General features: G+C 60.1%; 2 protein-coding genes across 2 annotated transcripts; both read left to right on the top strand.

The window, feature by feature from the left end:
* The first annotated feature begins 4,583 nt into the window (after window positions 1-4,583).
* LOC308356912 (keratin, type I cytoskeletal 42) lies at window positions 4,584-11,636 on the top strand. The gene is made up of 8 exons (XM_080826299.1): window positions 4,584-5,333; window positions 7,221-7,303; window positions 7,429-7,585; window positions 8,722-8,883; window positions 9,466-9,591; window positions 9,861-10,081; window positions 11,164-11,213; window positions 11,333-11,636. Exons 1-8 carry the CDS (start codon window positions 4,833-4,835, stop codon window positions 11,428-11,430), a joined length of 1,398 nt encoding a protein of 465 aa, XP_080682425.1. The 5' UTR covers window positions 4,584-4,832; the 3' UTR covers window positions 11,431-11,636.
* A 1,669-nt stretch (window positions 11,637-13,305) lies between these two features.
* KRT17 (keratin 17) lies at window positions 13,306-18,726 on the top strand. Its single transcript, XM_080826289.1, has 8 exons — window positions 13,306-14,078; window positions 15,139-15,221; window positions 15,621-15,777; window positions 16,393-16,554; window positions 17,173-17,298; window positions 17,391-17,611; window positions 17,712-17,737; window positions 18,508-18,726. The coding sequence occupies exons 1-8, from the start codon at window positions 13,431-13,433 to the stop codon at window positions 18,600-18,602; spliced, it is 1,518 nt and encodes a 505-aa protein (XP_080682415.1). The 5' UTR covers window positions 13,306-13,430; the 3' UTR covers window positions 18,603-18,726.
* Window positions 18,727-19,986: the final 1,260 nt, after the last annotated feature.

Below are 19,986 nucleotides of genomic sequence, written 5' to 3'. Positions count from 1 at the left end.
ACCTTTCCCCCCTGTTCCTTTCTCTGTGAGCCTCCCCTCCCCTGGGCCTCCCACCCAGGTCGTCTTCCACTCCCCCCCCCCCCGCCCCCACCCCCTGCACTCTTCCTCCTCCCTTGTTGGTCAGGGTCATAGTGTGGTGGTCGGGGTGATCAGCACCGCCACAAAAAGCCAAGAGACCCCCCACCCCCATCCTGCTGGCCATGCTAAGTGAAGGATGAAGGAAGCAGGCCATGCTCAGAGCACCCCTGGGTGCCCACAGGGGAGACACCGCCCTCAGCCCGAGCAAGCTCCCGGTCTGACAGGGGAGACACAGCTGCTGCTGTAGAGGAATGTCCAGTCTGAGGGGAGGGACAAAGCCTCTCTCTGGGAGACTGGGCCACACTCGCCGCTGGAGGACAGCACTCTAGAACATTAAAGAATAGGTACCAGTGGGTGTGGGTTAATAGGGAGCGATTGGCGTCTCAGGTGAAGAGCAGAGTGGGCAGGTGCGGAAGCCTGGAAGCCCGGGGTCTGGAAGGCGGGAAGGAGCCTGAAGCCCTTTCAGGATCTGACTTCTGTCCCCTCAGGCTCTGGGGCCCTCTCAGCCAGTTTGCAAGGTAAAGTGGGGAGAGGACGTGAGCCCCAGGCCTAGAAGGGGAACCCACCTAGGCTGTTGCCCTCAGGCCAGGGAAGGGAGAGTGGAAAGAGGGAGAGAGACGAGGAGAAAGGACAGGGAGGGAGGAAGGGGGAAGGAGGGAGAGAAGGACTGAGGGGAGAAGTCAGTCCCGTCAGGCTGGAGTCTTCGAGCTTGTGGGAAGCAGCCAGAGTTCCCACACGTGCCTCCCTCAGGCCTGGGTTCCCCTCCCCAGACTTCCTCTCCACCCATTCCCACTAGTTCCTGCCCTCCTTCCTTGCCCTGTCTTCATGCCTGGGTCCCATCTGGGCCACTCAGCCTCTGGGTCCTTTTTGGGGAGGGCCCTGGGCAGCGAATATGGCCCTGCCTGGAAAGGGGAGGTGTTCCGGGTGCTGTGATGGGTCCACCCAAGGCTGGTGATTCCTGGAAATCAGTCAGAGGGAGGCGGCTGCATCTGCTTGTCCCTGAGGAGGGAGCACCCAGAGATCCCTGGTGTGTAAGGGGACACTGGAGGACCCCCTGCCTCTGAGTCCCCTAACAGGGAGGAGACTCTCAGGAGCCCCGAGAATGTTCCCCATCTCCCACAGCCTCTGATGTGGAGGGTGGGGCTCTCCTTGGAGCTAGACAGAAATATTCCCTGGGTGGATCTGGGTGGGGTGGTCCTGGGGCCTTGGGTCTTGGGACAGAGGCTGAGGAGAAGGTAGAGGAAGAGGAGGATTCCCCCCACGGAGGGCAGGTGTGGCTGAGGCCGTGCTGGCCAGGCAGGGGCCTGTGGGCTCCTCGGTGGTCCTGCCTCTCCCATCCCAAGTGAGCTTCCCACAGAAGAGAGGTGAGAAGTTCTCAGTGTCTATAGTATGTGGACAAGAGTGGACAGGTACCCTAGCAGCAGGTGTCTGTGGGTTGAGTGAAAGTCTTTGGGACCCCTGAAGGATTTGGGGCCCTCTCCTTATCAGCTAAGCCAAGGTCCCATCAAGGAGCCCACCCCTGGACTCCTAGGCCTCTCACTTTTCTGACCTCACCTGATAGGGACCCTTTTCCTTGATGGAGTGGGGAGGTGGCCGTGTTTCCTATTCGGGTCCCTGTCTCCACCCCAGTCAGGGCCCAGCCTCCATCTTCCAAACCATACAACAAGCACTTTAGAGCATCCGCTGTGTCCAGGCCACGCCCTGGGTCCTGGGTGGGTTGAGGGGTGGGCACTGTCCTAGGTGGTAACAGTTAATGCTTGCCGGGGGAGCTATCGGAGCCAAGGCCGGCTGGGCTGATGTGGTATGACCTTGGTCAGTATTAATATGTGTCTATTTTTTTAAAGTTAATTTACTTATTTAGGTAATCTCTACACCTAAGGTGAGGCCTGAACTCATGATCTGGATAACGAGAGAGTGGCATGCTCTTCTGGCTGAGCCACCCGGATGCCCCTTAACATGCATTTATGGGACACCAACTGTTTACGGAGGCCCCCAGATTATGATACACTCCGAGGCTTCCATTAACATCACAGGGGTGGGTGTGGTTCCAGGGACCCTCTCCCCACACCCGTGTTTCTGCTCAAATGTGAGGCAAGGCCTGTCTCCGCCGCACTGGTGAGCACGCTGGCTTTTCAGCAACCCCTGGAGAGGAGCCCCAGGGCCTGTGGGGTTAGTCAAGCCTCAGCTGGCATGAGGGCACTCTGGGGGGACTCTGGGGGGACTCTGGGGGTGATCCCAGCCATTCTCTGGCTTCCTCCTCTGGTGCCCTCTGCCACTCTGCTGGCCTCCCAGCAGCTGCCGGGGGTGGAGCTCTTCTCTCATCCTCCATGTGGGCCAAGCTGCTGACGACTGCAGGGGCCTGTGGGTCTGGTGCTTGGCTGCCAGGGGCCTCTCCCTGCCGGGGGTGGAGGACAAGCCCAGGCAGGAGGCGTCACGGCCGAGAAGACCTCTGTGCAGCCCTCCGGCGGGCTCCTGTCAGACCTTACCCGCTCCTCATGGGGAGGGTGGGAGCAGCTGAGGCCCTAGCTCTGCTGCTAAGGCCGGCCCCGCCCCCCCCAGCCTGGCCCCTCCTTCCTGCTTGCCCCTCAAGGGGCCTGTGCCTCAGTTTCCTCTCTACACTGTTGGGAAGATGTGGCGAGGGCTGTCCCAGAGCTGTGTAAGAGGGCTGCCCAGGTCTGCTTAAGCCGGATATAGTCGTATTCTCCAGAGGGCCAAGGAGGCCCTCTGGGGTCTAAGTCTGCCCTTTCACTCAGCATGTGAGGCCTTTCTGGGTTGGGGTGCCCTCAGGGATCCACAGACAGTGGCTCTCCCTCCAAAGAGCAGAGACAAAGGGCCTGGGAGTCACCAGTGTGGGGAAACAAGCCCAGACCGGGGCACTCAGTCTGAGGTCGGTGGGGGTGGGGGGCATGGCTTGAGGGAACCAAATGGTGGTGGTGGTAGGTGAGGCCTTGGTGATTTTGGAGGGAGGAAGGAAGGTTCGTAAACTCTCTGCTCCCTGAAACTGAGACTCAAGACTAAGGTCTGGGAGCTTTGGAGGCAGGGTGAGGGCTGAGCTGGGGGTTCAGCTTCAGGTTCGGTGTGGAAGGCAGACACCCAGTGAGGACTGCCTGGAGGGAGCAGGTCAGGTAGCTCCTGGGGGAGAGGGCTCCCTGCGGGCGTGGCTGCGCAGGGATGGGAGAGTCTGCATTGGGTGTTCTGTGCCAAGGTGAGCTGCTGGTACAGGGCCTGTCTCTGGCCCACTCAGGGGACCCCGGGTCCTCCCCACAGACCATCTTGGATGGCCAGGAAGTCCTTCCTGATGTCTCACCTCATGAGAGAACCCTGGTGGTCTGACCTTGCCCCCTCACCTTGGCTTTGGAGCCGCTTCTCCACCCTCCCACTCTAACAACCCTGGGGACCCCCAGAATTCACAGGCAGGGCCGGAGCAGGGTTAGGTTGGGGCTTGTCCCCTCTCTCCCAGATAGCTTGCGTTGTCTCCACTTCCCAAGCCAGGAGACATCCTCCCTTGAGAGGACCCCCAATTTCTAAGCAGGAAGTCCTTCTCGCAGTCTAGCCTCAGCATGGGTGCTCTGGCCTGCACGGTAGACCCAACTCCCTCCCTGTCCCCGTGTGTGGGCTAAGAGCCTAGGCCACCCACATGGGAGCCTGGTTTGCCCTCCCCTGCCTGTCCCTCAGGCCCTGGCCACCCCTGGAAGCTCCCCATTCAGACGGGCCTGGGGCAGACGTCAGTGTCCCGGCAGCGCCTAAATCGTTAGCGCCGAGGAGATTAGGCTGTAATCTCTAGTTGGGCGCGGGCGGGTGCCAGCTGCCAGGATGTGGGATGGCACTGCTCCCTCGCTGGGGCGGCCCTTCCCCGGGGCACAGCGCTAGCTGTAGCAGCCTGCTACATGGGCCCTGCTTTGCCTCCTCTGGGGGAACCTCTAGAGTGGTTTTCCTTCCCTGCTTCATTCTGTCCCCTCTGGTCTCAGAGCCCTGACCCCAGCTTCCCTGATGCCCCCATCTCTCCAGGTTCCCTCAAAGACCACGGGAGGCAGGAATTACTCCCGTTTTACAAATGAGGAAACTGAGGCTTGTGAATTGACTTCCTGTAAGGCTTGGATCCAAAGCTCCCTCAGGCCAGCGGCCATGTCAGTTCCCCTCAGATCCAGATCCCTCAGGCCGGGGTCTGTGTTCCCTCCCACAGATGTGGACTCATCAGCTGGGGGTTGAGGTGGATTCCCCCCACCCCCGGCCTGGGGGGCTCTCTCAGGGCCACCTTGTGCCTGGGAGAGGGTATCACCCTGAATTTCTCCACCCTTCTCCCTGGGGCCCAGGAATGCTGGTTGGGGGGCCAGACCAGCCTCTGGGTTCCAGGCCTGTGGAGCCTTGTTCCAGGCCCGGCTGGCTCCCAGGGCTGGGTTCTCCGGACTGCCCCCAAGAATGAGCTCAGCTGCCTAATTGTGGCTGAGGATGGAGGTTCACCCTCCCCCGGGGCTTCGGCTCCAACACCACCTTTGTTTCTGAACAGACAATGGGCTGCTAAGAGGCCACCCGCCCAGGCCAGGAACAGGCAGGAGAGGGGGCCCCGGGGAATGCACTCAGCATGTCCGGCCTGAGCCCCAGGCCCTGGGCGGCTGGTACAGAAGCAAATTACATGGCTGGGGTTTTGGCTCTGACTTCAAGGGCCGGGGGGCCCAGCCCCCCTTTAGCCTGGCTATAAAGGGCTGCCTGGGGTCCCTGTCCAGACCAGACCCTGCTCCTGACCTGTGGACACCATGGCCGCCACCACCACCAGCATCCGCCAGTTCTCCACCTCCGGCTCTGTCAAGGGCCTGTGTGTGCCTGGTGGGGGCTTCTCTCGGATGTCCTCCGTTCGTGTTGGGGGCGCCTGCCGGGCCCCCAGCCTCCTGGGAGGCGGCAGCTGTGGCAACATGTCTGTCACCTCCTCCCGCTTCTCGGCGGGCTTGGGGGGCGGCTACAGCGGGGGCTACACCTGCAGCCTGGGTGGGGGCTTCGGATCCAGTTTCGGCGCGGGCTTCGGCTCCGGTTTCGGCGCTGGCTTCGGTTCCTCGGACGCCCTGCTTGGGGGCAGCGAGAAGGAGACCATGCAGAACCTCAATGACCGCCTGGCTTCCTACCTGGAGAAGGTGCGGGCCCTGGAGGAGGCCAACACGGAGCTGGAGGTGAAGATCCATGACTGGTACAAGAAGCAGGGGCCTGCGCCCGCCCGCGACTACAGCCACTACTTCAAGACCATCGAGGAGCTGCGGAACAAGGTGTGTGGGCCGGGCAGCTCCCTGCCCTCTGCCCTCTGTTCTTAGGACCTTCTTCAAAGATGGGATCCCTCCCAACTTTGAACCCTCTGGGTCTGGCTCTCTGCCCGTCTCACCTCCTCTAGGCAGCCCTCTTGAATGGGTGGCACTTGCCTTCTACCCCCAGATCTTGGGGGTTCAGTCTATGCCCTGTTCACTGTGCTGGTTTCACAGAGTCTGGCATATTCTCCTAGCTGGTTTCATTGTGTGTCTTCCTCACTCGGTCCATACTGGTTTCTCTGGGGGTCCCTGAGGGAGGGAGCTATGTCTTCACACTCAGACCGGAAGCTTCCAAGGGAAGGCATTTCTCTGTTAGTCTGAAGGAGAATACAACACACCCACGTGCTCGTGACCTCTAAGAACAGGGCCTTGGCATTCTGATTCTGTGAACGTGGCATCTGAGTCTTCCGCACAAGCCTCCTCCTGGAGGGTCCTTTGGTGCTGCAGCCCCCAGGGGCAGGTGAAAGTTCAAAGAAGTGTGGAGATGTCTTGGGGGAGGGCGGGCTGGGGCCTGCTCTTTCGTGGTGCAGAACCAGGTCTCGTGCTTGCCCTGTGAGGGGCTTTGCCTGCTCCTGCCCGGGACCTCAGCCAGGAAGGGAAATCCTGCAATTTCCCCCTGGAAGCAGAGCTCCTGGGAGTGCCAGATCAGATACCGAGCTTGGTCTGAGCAGTGGGAAGCCCAGGGGAGCCCTGGTGAGTCAGCGTTCCAAGCTCTGGGGTCAGCCAGCTGCTCACCATCAACCCCCAGCGCATCAGGCCTCCACCCCTCGGAATCACCGCACCCCTCGGAGGTTTTCCCAAGGGCCCCTCGCTAGGCCCTATGGGCCTCCTGAGCAGGGAAGTGGGTGGGAGGCAGGTCTGTAGGCCACCGAGGCCAGGGCTGGGCTCGCTCTGGAAACAGGGCCGGACCCAGGGTCACGTCACAGGGCCTTCCGGGGGCTCAGAGGCCCATAAAGAGGCTATTGGGGCTACTTGGGCCTGCAGGGGCTGCCTCCTCTGACTTCTTTCTGCACGTCAGCCTGCAGCCTTAGAAACGTCTGGATTCTTCCTAGCTCATCTGCTGCCTCCACCGAGACCTCCTCTCTCCTCCCCCCACATGGCTCTTGAGTACAGCCTCTTGGCATTTCTCACAAAAGCAATGGCAGCTGTAGTCATAATAACTGACCCTCTGCTCCCTCTAGAGCTCCTTCCCTGTTCTCCTTTAAACCTCTCTGACAACCCTGTGGGAAAAGAAAACTTTGCTCCAGGTTTCAGGTGGGCCTGGTCATAATCTTATTCGTTCATTAATTAGTTGCTTAATTAAACTAATGTTTCCTGGGGGGGTGACTGCGGGATGGGTATTTTGCCTAGGGCTAGGGATTCCGAAGAGAATGGTCACAGATGAGGCCTTGTCCGCCTGGAGTGCAGAGCCCATTAGAGGAAATAGAGGCCTTGTCTGCCTGGAGCGCAGAGCCCATTGAAGGAAATAACCAAAGAAGTCACCGAAAAATCACAGTTGGGAGAAGTGCTGCGAAAGAGGATGGGCAGGGAGGAGGTGTGACCGAAAGGAGGGGAGTCGAGGAGGGCTTCCTGGAGGAGGTGGCAACTGAGACTAGAGGTCAGTTTAGTTGGAGAAAAGAGAGTGAGGTCCCTGCAGCTTGGGCAGGGGAGGGTGACTATGTATGGGTCTCTGTCCTGGCCTCATGGCTACCTGTGCCCCCTCCATCCTGGGAGCCTTCCAAGAGGGTGCTCAAAGGGGGAGGTTGTGGGAGCACTCATCTCCTCTAGTTGGCTCACTCTCAAAGGGCGGCAAGGAGGGTGTTGCCGGGCCTTCCCATGGTGCTTGCTCACCTCGCCCACTATGCCCCCCAGATCCTGGCGGCCACCATCGACAACGCCAGCTTGGTCCTACAGATTGACAATGCCCGCCTGGCAGCCGATGACTTCCGCACCAAGTGAGTCTGGGCTTCTGGGGCTGCCCCCAGAGGCTGGTGCTGGGTCGGGCTCAGCACACCAGAACTCTTTGTGTACAAGGGTGTGTCCTAGGGTCCCTCTTGGCTCATGCCTCCACCCTTCCCAGGTACGAGACGGAGCTGAACCTGCGCATGAGCGTGGAGGCCGACACCAACGGCCTGCGCCGGGTGCTGGACGAGCTGACCCTGGCCAGAGCCGACCTGGAGATGCAGATCGAGAACCTCAAGGAGGAGCTGGCCTACCTGAAGAAGAACCATGAGGAGGTGAGGTGGGCCCTGGGGAATGCAGGAGAGACTCCTAAAAGGAGCAAGGCTGGGGCCTCAAATCCTCCCGGGCCACGCCCTCAATCCAGCTCCCATCTCTGGCAGCTTTCTGGCCCCGACCCTGGGAGACCCTCGGAGGGCCCTGCGTGAAGCCTGGAGGTCCCTCTCCCCTCAAAGATACTTCCCTTGTCCCTCAAGGCACAGTCTACCGAGTGGTGGCAGTTAATTATCTAATGAGCAAATCAGCCCAAGAACATGCATGCTAATTACTCCAATTAATTGTAATAGTGATAGTCATAACAACAGCCGAAATCTGCTCAGCACATTACAAGTGATTCATGGTAATTAGCTCAGCTGATACTGACAGTGGCGCTGGGGGCGGGGTGCTCTTCCCTCCCTTTCCTGGTAAAGAAACAAGCTCAGAGAGGTTAAGGAATTTACCCAAAGCCGCACGGGTCTAGCTGACCCATGTCCACACCCAGGTCTGACCTCACCATTTTGCCACCACTCCTACCTCCCTTTTTCATAGAGTTTGGGGTCCTAGGGATCCTAAGGCTCAACACAAGAATGGGGATCCCAGACCCTGTAGGAGGACTGATGAACCTGTGGCTTCCTTCTCAGCTGACCTCTGGGCTGGCCTGTGCTGTGGGAGCCTAATTTTTGAGTAACAGGACCCCAGAAAGTGTTTCCACTTGGCTTTGAGGCTGGTCATAGGGATTGCATTCCTGCAATAGATTAACATTTCCTAATGAGGTCTGGCTCTGTGCTGTTACCAACGTGGGGCTGCTTTCCCTGTGCCCGTACTGTGTGGTTGGTGGTGGGGGATAAGGCAGGCAGTCAGGGCCGTGAGGCTGTCCTGACTTATCCCCTAACATGTTGGGGAATTAGCATCTCTCTTCTGATGCCCAGCACGCATCAGAACTGGGCAAAGTCCATCCCTGAGTGCGCATTGGGGGAGATGGCCCATAATCACAGCCCTCCGTGTTTGAGACAAGATCACATCTGCTCCATCTTCAAGGAGCCTGTCTATGTCTGTCTGTCTGTCATCTGTACCCATCTCCCTGAGGCAGAGAAGGCAGGCCCCGGGGTCTCCCCCTGGGATGGCCCTGGTGAGCTCCTGCTCTCCTCTTGCCCAGGAAATGAATGCCCTCCGAGGCCAGGTGGGCGGGGACGTCAGCGTGGAGATGGACGCTGCCCCTGGCGTGGACCTGAGCCGCATCCTGAACGAGATGCGCGACCAGTACGAGAAGATGGCGGAGAAGAACCGCAAGGATGCCGAGGACTGGTTCTTCAGCAAGGTGGGTGGCCGCGTGTGAGCAAGTGTGCACATGTGTGCATACGTGTGCTGGGTGTCAGGGTTGGGCTGGAAAACCTGTAGATCCACAGGCTGTCCCAGCTGGAAGGACCTTTGGAAACCAGTTGGACCCAGTGCTCATGTCTAGATGCAGAATGGGAGGCTCAGAGATGCCTCAAGCTCACACAAGCCGCACCGTGGCTCAGGGAACAGGTCCAGATCTCGTCATCTCTGTCTAGGACTTCTCCCAGCACATTTGTAGGTGTGTATGCTTTTGGAGGAATAACTCATGCCCGTAGTAGACACACACTGAGCAGCTACAGGGCCCAGCACAGTAACGGGCACGGAGTAAAACCCAGTTCCTGTCTTTGAGCAGTGCTCAGTAGAAGCATCAAATACAAAGCAAGGTCCATCGACTAAGGGTACAGAGGGTGTCTGGGTGCTGGTGTGTCTGAAGCCCCACAGAGGCCAGGGAGAGGCAGGAGGAGGGAGGCAGTCTGGGAGATCAGGGCTCAAGGGGCGGACCCTGTCCTCTTCCCCCCTCTGCAATGCTTCTCCAGTCCCTGTCACCCACCCTGCCTTTCAGACGGAGGAGCTGAACCGGGAGGTGGCCACCAACACCGAGGCCCTGCAGAGCAGCAGGACGGAGATCACCGAGCTCCGCCGCTCCGTGCAGAACCTGGAGATTGAGCTGCAGTCCCAGCTCAGCATGGTAGGGTCCCCGGCCCCCTCCCTGGCCTGTACCCATCACCCCGGGGTGGGCCCAGCCTCACAGACTTCTGCTCAGAGAAACCTGAATTCCCCACCCAGACTGTCACTTCACACTCAGTGACATGGGCCCCACTCTGCCCCCGTTACTGCCCCGTGGCGTTGGCAGCATGCACAAGCCCACCCTGGGGGGGGGGGTCCCCCTTCTGGGTCCTCGCCCTGGAGGAGGGTCCCAGCTTGGTCTCACCCGGCCACGTCTACACTGGCCCACAGAAAGCCTCGCTGGAGGGCAGCCTGGCGGAGACCGAGGCCCGCTACGGGGCCCAGCTGGCCCAGCTGCAGGGGCTCATCAGCAGCATCGAGCAGCAGCTGTGCGAGCTCCGCTGCGACATGGAGCGCCAGAACCAGGAATACCAGGTCCTGCTGGACGTGAAGACGCGGCTGGAGCAGGAGATCGCCACCTACCGCCGCCTGCTGGAGGGCGAGGACGCCCAGTGAGCGGGGGCACTGGGGCACATGCCTGGCTCGGCTGGGGGTGCTTCATCTAGGCAGGGACGTTGGTGCTGAGGGGACAGCATGGGCAAAGGCCAGGAAGCACAGAGGTTTGCAGGAGGTGACACGGGGAGCACTGACTGGGGCCCCACTGTTGGGGAGCGCTGAAGACCAAATGAAAGCATCTGGGCTAGATCACGTGGGAAGTGGGGAGCCACAGAGGGATTTTGCACAGAGGAGTGGTGCTATTGTCAAGATATCTTAGAACATCCACTCTGGCTGCATGGGGAGAAATGCATCAGCGGGGCCCTGGTGGGGTCAGGGAGACCCGTCAGGAGGCTGGAGCGGGGTGTCAGGCCAGGGCAGCCCTACTGTAAGGTGGGGGTGGAGAGCCGGGACAGGAAGGTGGTGTGTGAGGAGGATGTGTGGTGGGTAAGAACAGCAGGGCTAGTTGCCTGAATGTGGGGGCGAGCGTGGCTTGCTGGCGGGAGGCAACACACGGTGAGTGAGCACATGCGGGAGTGGAGCGCAATGACCCTGGGTTTCTGGTTCTGATGACTGTGTGGCTGGTGACGCCATTACCCGGGACAGGAGGAAGAGCAGGGTGGGTGGTGATCTGGTTAGAGCTGGGAGGGTAGATCAGGGCCCTGCTGTACAGTGACTGAGACTGTCCTGGAGTCTCCACGCTAAGTCACGCTGTCCAGCTTTTTGTTCCTTGACAATAGTGAGGCTGGCCTGTAGTCTAACCACAGTCTCACAAGCTTTAATAGAGTCTATTTGTTGGGCCCTTTGGGATATGGGAAAACCTCTCGCTCAGCTTCTCCTTGTAAAACACTGGTTAGCCACAAAGCGCCTCTGGGTCCTCTTTTGGGGTGTCCCCTTTCTTCCGTCCTGCCTACTGGGCCTGTGCCCTTTGACCCTTGTGGTTGCTAATCTTTTCTGTGCATTCTCAGCTGTGATTTCTCTCTGGTTTGCCGGGACCTCTCTCCCCTCACCCCAGGCCTTTCCAGCTGCTCCTCCTCCAGGGGACCAGGCTCCGTGCCGGCACCCCTGCACTGACACGCCCCCTTTTCCCTCTCTGCAGCCTGGCCACCCAGTACTCCTCTTCCCTGATCTCACAGCCCACCCGGGAAGGTAAGAGGCTGCCCCATCTGGCTTGGAGGGAGTGGGGAGATGTCGACACTTCTGTGCGGGAGACTGGGGGAGGGGCTCTGGCCTGAAGTTCCCCGTGTCCCCTCCTCCACGGCCCGCAGGCACAGTGACCACCCGCCAGGTGCGCACCATCATGGAAGAAGTCCAGGATGGCAAGGTGGTGTCCTCCCGAGAGCAGGTCCACCGCTCCACTCACTGAGGCCCCTTTCCACCTGTGACAAGGGAGAGGGTCATGAGGCAGCCATCTCCCTTGGCTCCCAGCATGCTACTGCTGCGCCCCGAGTGCCCATCTGGGCCACCACCCAAAAGCTGTTGCCTTCCTGTGTCTGTTTCCTGCAGCCCCTCCCCGAGGGGGCCTCCTGGAATTGCCCCAGTGACTGCTAGTAAAGCTTTGCCTGAAGTTCAATGTCTCGTGTGATCTGGTCTGGTCATTGGCATAGGGCAGTGTGTGCTGAGGGACTCCAGGAGGAGGGCGGTTTATGGAGTGTTTGGATGTCACTTGTCACCTGCCAATCTGTTCTGACCACTTCTTCCAGGCCTGGGGTTCCTGGGAGGGCCAGAGAGAAGAAAGCAGCAGAGTGAGGGCGGAGGGATGGGACAGCCCATCAAGCTGGGAAAGTTTCTAAGAATCAGTCCGTGGGTTGCTGTGGGTCCCCACGGGCTGGTCCCTAGGAGAGCCCCACAGACTTTCTGGGGAGCCACGCCTGTTATAGAGAACTCCCTACCTCAGCCTGGGGCAGGTCTGGGTTCAAGATCAGAGGGAGGGGGCCTGGGCAGGGGGTTTTCCAAAGGTGTGGTCCAAAGCATTGATGGATGAGAGGGGGTGGCAGTGGCAGAGCCAGCCCTGCAAACCAGCTCGGCCCCGCTCCGGGTGTGTGTGGGGTGGGGTGGCCGCTCTGTGTGTGAGCGTGGGGGGCGTCCTGTTTGCTTTGGTGGCTTGGCAGCTGCTAGGCTGTTGGGGAATCTCTCTCAGCTGCTGGCAGGGGCTGTCTGGGCCTGTCGGGGAAGTGGAAGCCATCAGCAGTCTGAGACAGGACTGCATTCCATCCAGCAGGCCTGTGGAGACCCTGGGACCCAGGGCCAGGCTGGGAGTGGTGGGCAAGGCAGGGTAGGGCTGGGTAGCACAGGGCCTGTCTGGGAGTGGTGGGCAAGGCAGGGTAGGGCTGGGTAGCACAGGGCCTGTCTTGAGGGACCCATTGGGGGCCTGGGTGTGTCTCTGGGGGGGGCTTTGGGAGAGGAGCCTGGCTGGGGGTTCTCAGGAAGACATTTAGACTGTGTCCTTGACATTTCCAGCTGGCTGGGACTTGAGGTATACACCCCTCACCTTACCCGGAGGTCTCTTCAGGTACAGGAAGGGTAGGGAGAGTGGCAGGCGACATGGCTCTCACCATTTTTCTGGTCCCTTTTCACCAACATGCTCTCTTCCCAGCCTGCCGGGTCCCCATCTACAGCCTTGATCTTCTTTGTCCACGCTGGCCCAGGACTCGCCCCTGCAGCAGGCTGGTGGGGAAAGGTTACAGGAGGAGGCTGGGTCACTGAGGTTTCCAGGGTTAGGGGCAGTGTCAGAAAACTGGGTGGGTGGACTCCTAGTTCCTGGAGTGTTTTGCTGGTGTCCGGGCTCTGCAGAGGGCGGGGGCAGTGTGTCGGGCCCCAGGGGAGCGTGAGGGGCCGTGGCATAGTGGGGGATGAAGGTGCAGCAGCCCCGCCAGCCCAGTTCTGCAGTAAGGTGGGGGCAGTGGGGCCCCATCCCTCTCGGAGCCCCAGTTTCCTTATCTGTAAAATGGGACGGTAACCTGAGAGGCACCGCATTGTGCCGTGAGCCCAGCGGGCTTAGGTCCAGTTTCCGAGACAGGGCAGAGTCTCTGTCCTTGCTATCTCCCCCGCCACCAGCCCAGGGGCAAGACTGCGTGTGGTGTGGCGTGTGGTGGAGGAGAGCGGCCTCAGAGCTGGGGGCTGCCTGGTTCCCCAACCGGTTTCCCCACCAGACACTGGGGCCAGGTGGGCCGGGTTGGGGTGGCAGCTGCCTGGGAGGGCCTGGTGACGGTGACGTCCTGCCGCTCCTCTTCTCCGTATTAGGTCATGGGAAAGCATAGCTGGAGGGCCTGCCTGAATCACAGGTGACAGGCCTGAGACCAGAGACACGCACACGCACAGGCAGACACCAGGCACCAGGGTTCGGAGAAGTGAGGCAAAGGCCCGATGGTGGGAGGGGAGGGGGGCCCACAGCCACCTGGGAGCTGGCGTGGGGCCAGCGGTGATGAAAGCTCAGGGGAATGGAAACAGAGGAGCGAGCCTGTTGTAATCGCTACGCCCACCTGGCGGCCTATAAAGGAGGCGGGCGAGCGCCAGCAGCAACTCGCACCTTGGGCCTCGATCCTGTCTAGCCCTCCTGCTCGGAGCCCGCCGGCTGCCACCATGACCACCACCATCCGCCAGTTCACCTCCTCCAGCTCCATCAAGGGCTCCTCCGGCCTGGGGGGCGGCTCGTCCCGTACCTCCTGCAGGCTGTCTGGCGGCCTGGGGGCCGGCTCCTGCCGGCTGGGGTCCGCCGGGGGCCTGGGCAGCGCCCTCGGGGCCAATAGCTATTCCAGCTGCTACAGCTTCGGCTCTGGGAGCAGTTATGGTGGTGGCTTTGGGGCCGTCGACGGGCTGCTGGCGGGCGGGGAGAAGGCCACCATGCAGAACCTCAATGACCGGCTGGCCTCCTACCTGGACAAGGTGCGGGCCCTGGAGGAGGCCAACACGGAGCTGGAGGTCAAGATCCGGGACTGGTACCAGAAGCAGGCCCCGGGGCCCGCCCGTGACTATAGCCACTACTACCAGACTATCGAGGACCTGAAGAACAAGGTAGGGCCTGCCGGGGGGACAGGGCCCGTGGGAGGGGCATGACTTCTCTCCCATCTCCTTCCCTTGGCCATGGCCTGGAGTTAGGCCGGTGGGGGAGCTGCCACAGGGTCTCAGGGGGTCGAGGACAGCGTGGCTCTGACTGGCTTGGCCTCTGGGAGCCCACCTTGGAGTCACAGTGTGGCCCACATTCCCCTTTTTGGGGGGAGGCAGCTAAGCCAGGGACAAGCAGGTCTCATGGAGCTCCTCTGAGCCTCAGTTTCCTCATCGTGGGGCTTGTTGCCATCAGCTCACGTAATTGTAGGGTAAGATGAGTGGATGCACGTAGAGGCTGGGCCCATGGGGCTGCCAGATATGCGGGTACCTCTCTTCTTGAAGCAAGATGGGGATTTTGGGTGATGGTTATGTGAGGGATCTAGTGAGCTCCTGATGGCACCTGCTGGGAGGAGGAAGTGGAGAGAGGGGGCGGGTCCTCAGGAAGGCATCTTCGTGCCTTATTTGGGGATTTTTGTGGCTTCTCCATCCCTCCCACTGCCCCCTCAAGAATGGGGCTCAGCAAACCTCCAAGGGCAGAGCTGCCTGCTGGAGTCTGGGGTTAGGGCCTAGCAGGGGTCATGACTTCTGATGTGGAACTATTCTTTGGTGAGGGGTCCTGTAGGATCCCTTCTTGGGGAGCCTCTTGGGTACCATCTCCCCAACTGTAAAATGAGGGGGTTGTTCATCTCCCCTTTTCTGTCCAGGATTCTGGGACAACTTCTGCCCCCGGGGGCCTCTTCCTAGCTGGGCACTCCCAGCTGGCTGCCTGCTCTAGTTGAGGGGTCCTGCTGGGGGAGGCAGGTCAGGGTGGGCCGGGAGAAGAGGCAAGTTTCGGCTCATCAGACTCCTGCTGGCCCCGCCTCTGTCAACAATGACTGCCGGCAAAGGTGAGAGGCTGGGCAGGAAAAGAGTCTTCCTGGAGAAGGCAGCCACATCCTGGCCTCGAGGCAGGAAGATCCAGCTTGTAACTTCAGGCTGGGCTGAGCTTCTCCCTCCCAATTATCTTACTGCTTTCCCATCTCCCCAGATCCTCACGGCCTCTGTGGACAATGCCAACATCCTCCTGCAGATTGACAATGCCCGCCTGGCCGCTGATGACTTCCGGACCAAGTGAGCCCTAGCCAGTGGGCTGGTTGGAACTGGGGCACCCCTCCTACCCCAGGACTACAGTCGCTGTGGAGGGGGTTAGGAGCTGGGGGTTGGGGGAGTCCACCTCTTAGTTATGGATGTGGTAAATGCAGCAGATTCTGAAGGTCACTGGGCTTAGGCGGGGAGGGGGAGGGGAGGCAGGAGGCAGAGGAGAGAGACGCTGGAAGCTGCGTGAGGGGGGGACTTTGCCCTGTGTGGTCCCAGGGCCCTGGGGCTGCAGTATGCTTCCACTCCACAAGCCCCCTCTCTACCCCCATCAACCCTCCCAAGCTCTTAGAGCCCTGGCAGAGGCCGGGTGCTGGCCGGGACACGGACCTTCATGTCCAAGCATCAAGATGAAGTCTCTGGTTCCTTTTGCAGGTTTGAGACGGAGCAGGCCCTGCGCGTGAGCGTGGAGGCCGACACCAATGGCCTGCGCCGGGTGCTGGACGAGCTGACCCTGGCCAGGGCCGACCTGGAGATGCAGATCGAGAACCTCAAGGAGGAGCTGGCCTACCTGAAGAAGAACCATGAGGAGGTGAGGGGGGGGTGGGGCAGCAGGTCAAAGAGGCTGCGGAGGGGGCAGCAGAGCTCTGGGGGTGTGCCGAGGCTGAGACCATGGGAAGAGCTCAGAGTAGGTGCTCCAGGGTTGGTCACCTTACAGGGTGACCTGGTCCCCATGGAGGGTAGCCTCCTCCATCTACCAGCCCTCTGCCCTGCACCTGGGGACACTCCCAGGGTCTGCAGAGGCCTCTTCTGCCCATCCTGGCCTTCCTCATGAGGACAAGGGGTGATTGAGGAAGTCTCTTTGTTCCAGCTCAAACCTTTGAACCTGGACCCTATGTGGAAGTTTGGGAATTAGAGGGAATATTTTAGGGGTACAGACCTAAGAATTAGATTTTTTCTTTGGAGAGCCCTCAGTCTAATGGGGGAGACAGAGAACCTGTCCACAGGGAACCCCCAGTCTGATGGTGGAAGCAGAGCCCATACAGAGCAGATGAGCAAGAGTCAACAGGAGTGGCAGAGGGTAGAAGATAGGCAGAGCGAAGGAGGGCTCCTTGGGGAGGGGTCTGGAGAGCTTGTCTGGGAAGGGTTGGAAGTAAGAGATCAGCACAGGCCCGAATGCCCATGCCCACAACCTCTGCCCCTGCAGGAGATGAATGCCCTCCGAGGCCAGGTGGGCGGTGAGATCAATGTGGAGATGGACGCTGCTCCCGGTGTGGACCTGAGCCGCATCCTGTCTGAGATGCGCGACCAGTATGAGAAGATGGCGGAGAAGAACCGCAAAGATGCTGAGGACTGGTTCTTCAGCAAGGTGGGGGCTGCTGCAGGCCAGAGGGCTCTCTCAGGGGACAGGGGTCAAGGACTGAGTCCCAACTGATGCCTAGTACCTGGCATCTTGGGGAGCCCTATCCTCAGTGAGCTGCATGGACCTCACAGGGTCACCCATTGCATCAATGGGCCAGGAGCTTGGCCAAAGCTGAGATCTCAGTGGGGGGGTGGTTGAGAGCCCCCCAGGAATAAAGCCAGAGGGTGAAGACCCCAGGAGCTTCCACCTCTCTAAGAGGTCAGGGGCTGGCACCAAGGGACTGGTTGATATCCTGGCTGGTCCTCAAGTTGCCTGTTCTAGTGCCTTCTACTTGGAGGAACTAAAGATAAAACTTCACATCATTTCAAAGGTTTCTGGGCTTGGGGAAGTGGGATGCTGGTGAGAAGGCACTGCTCCCACGGTCAGGTTTGGGAGGAGGCCTGAGAGGCCCGGGGAAGTTCAGGAAGGTGACCACGTCCAGGGGGGTCATGGGGAGTGAGGAGAGCCCCACGTGCCTGTGTGGGCACGGAATGGGCGCTGGGCTGAGCGTATGGAGGCTGTGGGGATCATCTGACTAGAAGGGATCCCAAGCTAACGCTGCACTGTCCTGTGTCCTGTCTGCAGACAGAGGAGCTGAACCGCGAGGTGGCCACCAACAGCGAGCTGGTGCAGAGCGGCAAGAGCGAGATCTCTGAGCTCCGGCGCACTGTGCAGGCCTTGGAGATTGAGCTGCAGTCCCAGCTCAGCATGGTAGGGGGGCTGCCAGTCCCGGGGTGCACCTGGGACCCTGGAGGGGGCACTGACCGCTCTTGATGACCCCTGATCCTCCTGCCTTCTTGCAGAAAGCATCCCTGGAGGGCAGCCTGGCTGAGACGGAGAACCGCTACTGCGTGCAGCTGTCCCAGATCCAGGGGCTGATCGGCAGCGTGGAGGAGCAGCTGGCCCAGCTGCGCTGCGAGATGGAGCAGCAGAACCAGGAATACAAGATCCTGCTTGACGTGAAGACGAGGCTGGAGCAGGAGATCGCCACCTACCGCCGCCTGCTGGAGGGCGAGGACGCCCAGTGAGTTGGGGGCTGGGGGCCAGGACTGGGGGCCTGGGGTGGGCGTGTAGCTCTCAGACCCAAATCTAATCTCCTGTCTGTCTTTTTTTTTTTTTTCCAGCCTGACTCAGTACAAGCCCAAAGAACGTAAGGATCTTGGTAGCTGAGGGTGGGCGTACACAGGGCCGGCAACCCATCTGCATATTGCCGGGGGAGGGGGGGTGGTCCCCAGGAGCTCCAGGAAATGATGGCTGATCCTCAGCAGGGATGGGGGAAACGACCTGTTAGGGTTCAGGGTTGATGCTCAGGTGGATCTGATGAGGGGGCTGGGCAGAGAAATGGTCCTTACCCTAGAGATCCTAGTCTGATGGGGAGACATGGACATGGTCCTAGCTCTGGGGACACTCTTCTGATGGGGCGATTAGGGACATGGTCTCATGGTCTTTGTTCTTGAGACCCTGCAGATGAGCAAAAGCAGTCCTGTCCCCGGGATCTTTCGTCTGATGGGAGAAAGGGATATGGTCCTTGTCCTCCAGATCTTGGTCTGATGGGGAAGATAAGATCCTGGCCCTGGGTATCTAGTCCAATGTGGGTGATGCAGACCTGGTTCTCGTCTTGGAGATCCCACTCTGGGGATAGGGGAGACAGGAGACAGGAGACAGACTCCACTGGGCAGTGCCGAGTCTTGCAAAGGACACAGTGGGTCGGGATCAAACCAGCCATCTGGGAGGCGGGACTCATACATGGGCACAGGGAGGGGATGGAAGAGGGCAAGAGCAGGAGGAACATGTGTCTGGATGTCATATTGAGAGGTGAGCAAGCAGCTGTGGGGAAGAGAGCTGGCTCTACTCAGGGAGGTGGGGGCTGAGCCAGGGTCTCTGGGCCCCCACCCACCTCCGACGGTCTGTCTCCTGCAGCCGTGACCACCCGCCAGGTGCGCACCATTGTGGAAGAGGTCCAGGATGGCAAGGTCATCTCCTCCCGCGAGCAGGTCCACCAGACCACCCGCTGAGAACTCTGCTCCCCATGGCCAAACCCCCAGAGTTCCCTACTGGTCCTGCAGCTTCGGTTCCTGGCTTCAGTCCCTTTCCCATACCCCTCTGCCTGACCAATAAAGCTTGTTAATTCAGATATGGAATGTGTTCTGATTGGGGCCACTGAGGTGGGCCCTCGTGAACAATGGGTGTACTGGGGCAAATGAGGGTTGGGGGAAGAGTCTGTGGACACCAACTGCTGTTGGCTTGGAGCTCACAGGTCATCTAGGATCCTAGTAGGTAGGTCTGGGCAGAGCTTGGGGAGCCAATTTGTATTTCCAAAGGTTGAGTGGTCCTTGGGAGGGCGGTCTAGGCTGTGCCAGACCCAGGGTGGGGCCAACGTACTTGCGAAGGTCTCAGGTGACCTCTTCTTGCCCTGTAAAAAGGTCCATGACCTTGGGGAGTGGCTTTGCCTCCTTGAACTTCATTTTCTCATCCATAAATGACCGAGGAGATGTTGTGGGACCCAGAATCCTAAAGGGTGATGCATCCAGTCAATTTCTCCTGAGGTCCTGTGGGACGTCCCCCTCCAAGAGGTGGCAGGGGGTGGACAAGGATGGTGGGGGCGGGGGGGGACAGTCAGGATTCTCCTGGAAGAGGCGTGGGCATAGGGAAGGCGGGGAGGCAGGCTGGGTGGTCAGGGCCCAAGTTCCTTTGTGGATCTCAGAAAACCCCCCAAAGGGGTCTGTGGGCCCCCAGGGTATTCCCATTGCCTCACCTCAGGAATATGAACTGTAGACCTTGCTTCTAGAGAAGGCTATTGGCCCCGGGTGGGTGTGGGAGAAAGGGTGGGCCTCTCTCAGGGGTGTTTCCTCAAATGGTCAGGATAGGGCCAAGGGAGGGGTATGTGCCAGGGTGGCGGGTAGTGAGAAGCACCATCCTTCCTGGTAGCCTGGAGTGGGGAGGGTGGGAAACTGCCTCCTGGGGAAGGAGGGAAGGGTAGTCCTGCCTAGCCCCTCCCAGGACCCTCTGGGCCCCAGCCCCTTTCACTCTGGGGGCAGGCCATGAGCCCATAGGGGAGGAGTCCCAATACCTGGAAGTCTTCCTTTGAGTAAATTTGGAAACCCCTGGGCGGGGCGAGCCTTCCTGGTTTTCTTTGGGAAGTGAGGGTGAGTGGAAAGGGTTAATGAGAGGAAGGACACCCCCAGCCCAATTCGCTGACAGGCCTGGGGCAGTCTTCTGCTGTAGAATGGGACCAGGGGCCTCCTGGTGCCTGGAGATAGAAGGTGGGGGCTGGGCAGGATCAGCCTGAGTCCCTGAAGCCTGGGAGGGGGTGCGGTGCAGGGCTGGGGACCAGTGGTGTAAGAGCAGGGTCTATGAGGTGAGCAGGTGGGTGTGGGACTTTGGACAGGTCCCGGCCTG

The sequence above is a fragment of the Martes martes genome (assembly GCF_963455335.1).
Source record: "Martes martes genome assembly, chromosome: 16".
NCBI classification, from domain to species: Eukaryota; Metazoa; Chordata; class Mammalia; order Carnivora; family Mustelidae; genus Martes; species Martes martes.
The sequence above is the reverse complement of the archived record's forward strand: the minus strand, read 5'-3'. Positions and strand labels throughout refer to the sequence as shown.